General features: G+C 36.5%; 1 protein-coding gene across 1 annotated transcript; it reads left to right on the top strand.

The window, feature by feature from the left end:
- LOC109724774 (cyclin-D3-2-like) lies at positions 4,098–6,697 on the top strand. The gene is made up of 4 exons (XM_020253705.1): positions 4,098–5,166; positions 6,047–6,110; positions 6,283–6,409; positions 6,638–6,697. Exons 1-4 carry the CDS (start codon positions 4,416–4,418, stop codon positions 6,695–6,697), a joined length of 1,002 nt encoding a protein of 333 aa, XP_020109294.1. The 5' UTR covers positions 4,098–4,415.

The raw sequence follows: 7,563 nt of genomic DNA, 5'->3' as shown, positions 1-7,563 counted from the left end.
CGATACGTGCCAATAGCCAGCTCTACTCCGTGGCTTCACCGAAAAACCGGAGTTACTATTCACTTAAGTGAAAACTAATAATCGCGTAACTTCTCCGTTTTAGCTCAGTTTCTCCTGAAACTTGACGAGTGCTTATGTAATTAAATTACACACATAAACATCGTCAACAGAGAGTTTAGTAGCACTGTAAAAATCTCAGTCCTTACACTATATATATATATATATATATATATAGAGAGAGAGAGAGAGAGAGAGAGAGAGAGAGAGAGAGAGAGAGAACTAGCTAGGCTAATATACTATTAATAGCACCAAGTCATTGGTGCTACCAAGTTTTCGGCCATTGGATTAAGAGATGTGCGGTTAGGATGATGTGGACCCTCTAGGATTGAGTTGGTGGTTGGTTGAATAGTATGATCTAATGGATGAAAATGATCAAAAGGGTAATTTAACGGCGGAAAACTTGGTAGCACCAAGTGCTTCGTGCTATTAATAGCATAGTAGCCGGACTCTATATATAGATATATATTAAAAAATATATAAATATAATATATTTTAATTATATATAGACTAAGTGAGTAACCTGAATTTAGTTAAAATTGGGCCAATATTGTTGGTTCATAAAAACAAACTCAATAGGTAAACAAAATGGCAAAATTTTACTAAATTTATACTTTCTCCCTTTATTTCTTTTTTTCTTTCACAGAGCTTTAAAAATTTCTAATATCTCTCTCTCTCTCTTTTTCTCTGTCTCTCACCCCAAGTGGCCAAGTCTGAAGCCATCTAAGTTACTAAATAACAGCATGCGCCCGCCGTTGCCTATCTTGTCATTAATTATGTGCTTGAAAAAATAAACAGAATATTTTTAAAGTAAAAAATTATTGTTTATATAAAATTTTAATTTTGATTATATATGATTGGATAGCTTAATCCAATATTTACCTATATAATTTATTTATTTTTTGGCCGTATAAATGAAAAAGAATAATATGGAGATTGAAGGCGGAAGAGAAGATATGTGAAGATGAAAAGATTAGATATTCAACTCATAAGTTATTTTTCTTGATATTATAATACCGTATTTCATATAATCGTTTTGTACTTTGAACTATTAGATATATTTTTGTATCAAATTGTAGATAATATTCTATACAAATTAAACTATTGATCGTATGATGTTGAGAATTTCAATCGGCGCGTTTAGGGCTCGAGCTCGCTCGACTCGAAATTAGGCTCGCTCGAGATCGGCTCGAATTAATTTCAAACCAAGCTTGACCTTAAATTTAGGCTTAAAATTAATCTCAAGCCGAATTTGAGCTGAGGTAAGCTCGCTCGTGCTCGGCTCGTTTCCACCCCTATATTTATATTTTTTGCTATTTTAAATATGAGGAGATTACTTTGAAAGAACGGAAGTTTATTCTTTATTTAATTCTAAAGGATGACTAGTTGATAAGATTATGCAAAATGTATAGAATGATTTATTTCCAGCTACACAATTTTTGTACTTGCTAAAATATAGCGGCCAATTTGCATAAAAAATTTATTAGTTTGAGTATTTGCAAAAGTAGCCCGTCTTTTTAGATTTTTACAGATTCGGGTCGAATTTTTTAGAAAACTGACCAAAATATTCCTTTTTTTTTTCTCTCTGCTTTTCTTTTTCTCGTTCTTTTTTTTTTTTATCTCTAAAGAGAGCGGTGGAAGCAGAACCGGAGGCGGTAATGAGGATAGAGCCGCATCCTCTTCCTCTGTCACTGCTGGCGCAGGCACCAACGCCGGTGCCGGAGAAGGAGAATTCGGAGCAAGTGCGGGTGAGAGCGGAGCCGAGAAAAAAATATGCAGAAAATAAAAAATAAAAAATATAAAGAGTAAAATATATAAAAAAATTACTTATTTCTATAAGAAAAATGAAGAATCGGAGAGAAAAAATGAATTTGTATTTCAAAGGAATGTTATACTATTTCAAGAAAATATTGCACTGTTTTATGGAAACGTTGTACTGTTTTAGAAGAAATTCAAACTCTTCAAGAGAAAAAAAAAATATACTTTTTTAGATGAAAGTTGCATTTTTTGAATGAAAATTGTACTATTTGGGTAAAAATTATACTATTTTTCTTCCTTCTCTTTCTGGCCAACTAGTGTAATTTTTGACCAAAAAAGTGTAATTTTCGTTCAAAGAGTTTAACTTTCGTTCAAAAAGTGTAATTTTCATTCAAAAAAAAATATTTTCTTTCAAAGAGGATAAATTTTTTAAAAATAGTGTAACGTTTCTCTAAAAAATACAATATTCTTCTGAAACAGTGCAAATTTATCATCGTTTTTTTTCTCTGACTTTTTATTTTTTTGTAAAAATAACTATTTTTCTTTATATTTTATTCTTTATTCNATATATTTTCTCTCAAACACTACAAATTTCTCTAAATAGTGTAATATTTTTCTAAAACAGCGCAACATTCCCGTGAAACAGTGCAAATTTATCATCGTTTTTTTTCTCTGACTTTTTATTTTTTTGTAAAAATAACTATTTTTCTTTATATTTTATTCTTTATTCTTTTTATTTTTTTTATTTTCTGCATTTTTTTCCTTTGCTCCACTCTCACTCGCACTTTCTCCGAGCCTCTCTGCTTCTTCGGCACTGTCGGTGCCTGCGCCGGTGAAGGCGGAGAAAGAGGATGTGGTGTTGTCCTCGTAACCGTCGTGAAGGATTGCAGAGGCGATAGAGGGGGGTAGAAGAGAAAAAGAAAATGAGAGAAAAAAAAAGGGAGAGAAAGAGGATATGACGCTGCCCTTTTTACCGTTGTAAAGAGTCAGGGAGGCGGTGGAGGAGGGTGGGAGAGAAAAAAAAAAGGGTCGATGCACGATCTTGGCGGGGTCGGAGGCAAGGAAGGTGAAGGAAGGGTGCGCAGGCGAGGGCCAGGGCGAGGGCGAGGGCGCGAGGGACAGAGGCGAGGTGGGCTGCCTCGCCCTCGAGACAGAGGCAAGGCGGGCCGCCTCCACCTCATCTTCTCCTTCCACCGCCATCTTCGGAGGGAAAGGAAAGAAAAGAACGAGAGAAAAAGAAGGAGAGAAAAGAGAATAAGGGTTTTCTTGAAATTCTGTCCAAATCTGTAAAATCTAAAACGATGGCCTATTTTTACAAAAACTGTATACTAATAAATTTTTTATGCAAATTGGCCAAATATAGCATATGGAACTTTATTTGTAAATTTTATTGTACTATATATAAAGCAATAAATACAACACGTCAAAGGAAATTGTAGGTTTCCCACTTTACCGTTTTGATCACAGGCCATTTTGTATTAGATCAATTGTGTGGGTAGTATGACAGAAGAATCATCTTTTTCCTATTTGTTTTAGGAGGTTCGAAATTTAAATTTTCATTTGTCATTTTATGCTTTGTATTACTGTCTATTTAGCATTACCATGTAAGAGAATGTTGAAATTAATTCCGAATCATTTTTCTGCAAAATTTATTAAACATTTTTTAAAGCAAGGATCACGATTTTACTATTTTGTGATTAAATTAAGATAAAAACATATATATAACTTATTTAAATTATGGACCACTCTTAATTAACTATTTATTCTTTCAAAATTTTAATTCTACTATCAAATCTTTCAATTTTTTAATTTTAAGTGATCAGCATTATTTTGACTTTAAAATTTAAACACATCGTTTATCTTAAAAGAAATTATGAATTTGGTTAGTATACTTTATATATTTTCCACAACTATAAATTAAGTTAAATAGTTAGTTTAAATGTTAAAATTAAAGTACAGTTAATTCAAAGTTAGGATAGCAAAATTAAAATATAAAAAAAAAATAATCAAAAATAATTTATAATTTACATAAATAAATTCTGTATAATTTTATCTACATTATTTAAAAGTGGAAAATATATAAAGTAAAAATAATCAAAAATAATTTATAATTTACATAAATAAATTCTGTATAATTTTATCTACATTATTTAAAAGTGGAAAGCGAAAAAAAAAAAAAAGTAGAAATTGTGGCGTGGTGAATAGCAACAAGACAAGGCAAGCAAAGCCCCCAATTAATCCCCCGCCCTTCCTTTCCCTTCTTATTTCAGTCTTCCCTGCCTGCCACGCCCCATTGCCATCCAGCCGGCAGCAGCAGTAAGCACACCAAAAGAGAAAAGAAATTTTTTTTTATATATAAAAAAAACACACCCCAAATGAGAGAGAAAGAGGAGGAGAGATAAAAAGGGCGACAGAGAACAAAGAGACAGAGAAAAGAGATGAGGGGAGTCCCCTTCTTCGTTCCCTCTTCCCCTTCTTCTTCTTCTTCTTCTTCTTCTTCTTCTACACTCCGCCATTGCTACAACCCCTTCGTATCATGAGCAAAACCCACCGCCTCTTCTTCACCTCCGAAGAAGACGAAGAAGACCAGCTGCGACGACATGGCCCCCTCCTCTCTCCTCCTCCTCCTCCTCGACCCTCTCTACTGCCAGGAAGACAACGCGGAGCTCGACGACCTCCCGGATGAAACCGCCACGACGACGACGACGACGACCGCGCTCGCACTAGCCCCGCCGTCGACACAATCCGACCCCGCCGAAGAAGACTTGCCGGAGCTCTTCGCCTCGCTGCGGGCCAAGGAGCGCCGCGGCGGCGGAGCCGGCGGGGGCCCGGCGGCGGCGGCGGCGGCGAGGGCGGAGGTGGCGGGGTGGGCGGCGCGCGCGGCGGAGCGGCAGGGATTCTCGGCGCTGACGGCGCTGCTCGCCGTGGACTACCTGGACCGGTGCTTCTTCGGCGTCGGCGGAGGAGGAGGGGGAGTGATGGCGGCGCGGGGGGGGAGGGGGGAACGGCCGTGGATGGGAAGGCTGGCGGCGGTGGCGTGCCTGGCGCTGGCGGCGAAGGTGGAGGAGACGCAGGTGCCGCTGCTGCTCGACCTGCAGCTCGGGTCCGTGGAGGAAGAGGAATTAGAGGAGGAGGAGGAGGAGGGAGGGAGGGAGTGCTGCCGGTACTTGTTCGAGGCGAGGACGGTGCGGAGGATGGAGCTGCTGGTGCTGTCGGCGCTCTCCTGGAGGATGAACCCCGTCACCCCGCTCTCCTACATCCACCCCCTCCTCCCCTTCTTCTCTCCCAAAACCTCCGCCGCCGCCGCGCGCCTGCGCCGCTGCGAGGCGGTGCTCGTCTCCATCGCCACCGGTGGGTGCTTGGACCTCCTTCTGCCATGATACCATCATGCATACGAAATATCTATTTTTTTTTTTATCTCAAATCCAACAAATTAAGCTCAAACATTATATATATTTAAAAAATGTTATTCTACGACATTTATAATAAAATATTAATAAGACACATAAGTCAAAAAAAGGGTAAATTTTAAGTATCACATTCTTTGATTTTGTATTTTATTATTTTCAAGTTACTTATTATTAATTTAAAAGTATATCAATTAAGAAATTCTGTGCTTTTATTTTATTTTTCGTTAGTTTTTTTATTAATATTTTGTTAAATTATATATAAAAAATTTCAGATATATTTATTTAGATTTACGAATATATTATTTTAATATTTTTAGATTTAACTTTGTCACGATTTAAACAAAAAAAAAATCAATAAAGAAAATAAAAAAAAAATAAAATTACAGAATACTAAATTAAATTGATATATTTTAAATTACGAAATATTTAAGATAAAAAATGCATAATTATAGAAATGTTATTTAAAGTTTGTCAAAAAATTACATCTAATAAGATGTACACATTATAATAAAAAAAGTGTTACATTTTGATGTTTTAAAGGATCCAAAAGTCCAAGCGGGGCTAATTTGATCTCGATAAATGTTATAAATCTATTACTCTTGCTTGCAGCCAGTCTATCGGGGTATAATAAAATTTTAAGCACTTTTTCAAACAATTCTAAATTATTATTTATTTTATTATTTTGGATTATTAGGTAAGGGAAATTTTAAAATAATTTTAAAAACTAGAGTACGTGTACCTAAAAATATTACCGTTTTTTTTTTTTTCTCATTTTAGTATTAAAATTAATCTTTGATTCATTGGTATTATGAAAATGTAGGATTGGAGATGGGTTTCGTACTCGCCTCGGTTTGGGTGCTGCAGTGCTCTTTACACGTCGGAGGAGTACGGCGAAACCCATTCGCCTCGTTGCACTCCTCAACGCTCCAAGGTTCGGATTTTTTTATTTATTTATTGTTGTAAATTAATTTTGTTGTTTGTTTAAGTGGCCGGTTTAATTAATTAATACTATCAAGAAATGTTGCTAATTAATGGATATTATGTTATTATCACGTAGAATGAAGTCAGAATGCTATCAAAGTATTCTTGAACAAAATGGTGGCGATGTAACGGTCGAAAGCGCAAGAATTGCATGCATTATTCTCAACCCACTCCGCGCCGCCGAGCCCGACGGCGGTGGTGAGGTTCTTGCTTCAGCTGCGAGACGTCGTCGACGTCGGGCGCAGGCCGACTACTCGGGCTGTCGTCGTCGCCGGAGCCTCCGCGCGGAAAAAGGCCGCACTGCATTGTGCTGCAGAAGAGTGGGGTGATGGGGAGTGAGCATATTGCATGAGCAGCTAATCTTAATTTACGTTATTAATGCAAGTGGTTGTATTATGTTGTTTATTATCTAAAGCCTAATGTTGATGTAGTTAGTTGGAAGCAAATTTGTGAATGGAGGGGAAATGGGTGTTTTGAGAGGGAAAGATTGAGAGAGAGAGAGAGCAGAGAGCAAGAGAGAGAGGAGGGAGAGAGAGCAAGAGGAAAGAAAAGGAAAGGGTGAGAGAAGATGATTGAATGATGATGATGGTTTGGGGATTTTTCTTTCATACTTCCTCTAAAGTTTGAAAACAGAAATGTCTCATAACTGCTGCTACTCAATTCACTGTTACTCTGACCTTTAGCTCTTGTTCCTTAATCAGCCATTTATCACAATGGCCATGCTTTTACTTTCATCCCAATGAAGATGCTTTCCCTCCATTTATGAGCTTCTCTCTCTCTCTCTCTCTCCTCTCGTCTCTCTCTCTCTCTCACAACAATGTACTTTTTCTCTTCACTACAACATGTCGGTAAAAATATATGGCACCCGCTGCACCACTGGCATTTTGAGAGATGAGGTCCTTTACTTTTCTTTTTGAAGAGTCCTTTCGTAAAAGAAAAGTGCCTGAATATCAACACTATTTTTGCTCGTTGCTGGAATTTTCTCAATCAAATTTTTGAAAAAAAATTTAATATACATTTATTGTGTTCACATTTTTCTCAATAGTATTTCCTGATATTTAAAATATATCGACTTAGTGCCCATCAATTTAATTTTTATCTTTTTATTATGAATTCTATTATTTTTTTCGTTAAATCAGTTTGGCAAAATTAGAAACTAAAGGATTACTAAAGTGACTAGTTCATAACTAGGTGAAGCGATTTGAAGTTTTATATATATATTTAACAAAATATTAGTAGATAAAGCTGACGAAAAGATAAAAATGAATCAGAGTCATTAAACTTGATACACTTTAAATACAATGGTTATTAAAATGAGAAGTGCACAACCTAACTGGCGTGGTATTTGAAGTTTGCC

Source organism: Ananas comosus, linkage group 19 (genome assembly GCF_001540865.1).
Source record: "Ananas comosus cultivar F153 linkage group 19, ASM154086v1, whole genome shotgun sequence".
Classification (NCBI taxonomy): Eukaryota; Viridiplantae; Streptophyta; class Magnoliopsida; order Poales; family Bromeliaceae; genus Ananas; species Ananas comosus.
Note: the sequence above shows the minus strand (reverse complement) of the source record. Positions and strands in the feature narration are given on the sequence as shown.

Bases quoted from the DNA above. Each gene is read 5' to 3' on its own strand.
- LOC109724774 (XM_020253705.1), top strand. From the start codon at position 4,416: ATGGCCCCCTCCTCTCTCCTCCTCCTCCTCCTCGACCCTCTCTACTGC. The intron at 5,167-6,046 runs GTGGGTGCTTGG...TGAAAATGTAGG, and splicing joins GCTCGTCTCCATCGCCACCG to ATTGGAGATGGGTTTCGTAC. The intron at 6,410-6,637 runs GTTCTTGCTTCA...ATGTTGATGTAG, and splicing joins AGCCCGACGGCGGTGGTGAG to TTAGTTGGAAGCAAATTTGT.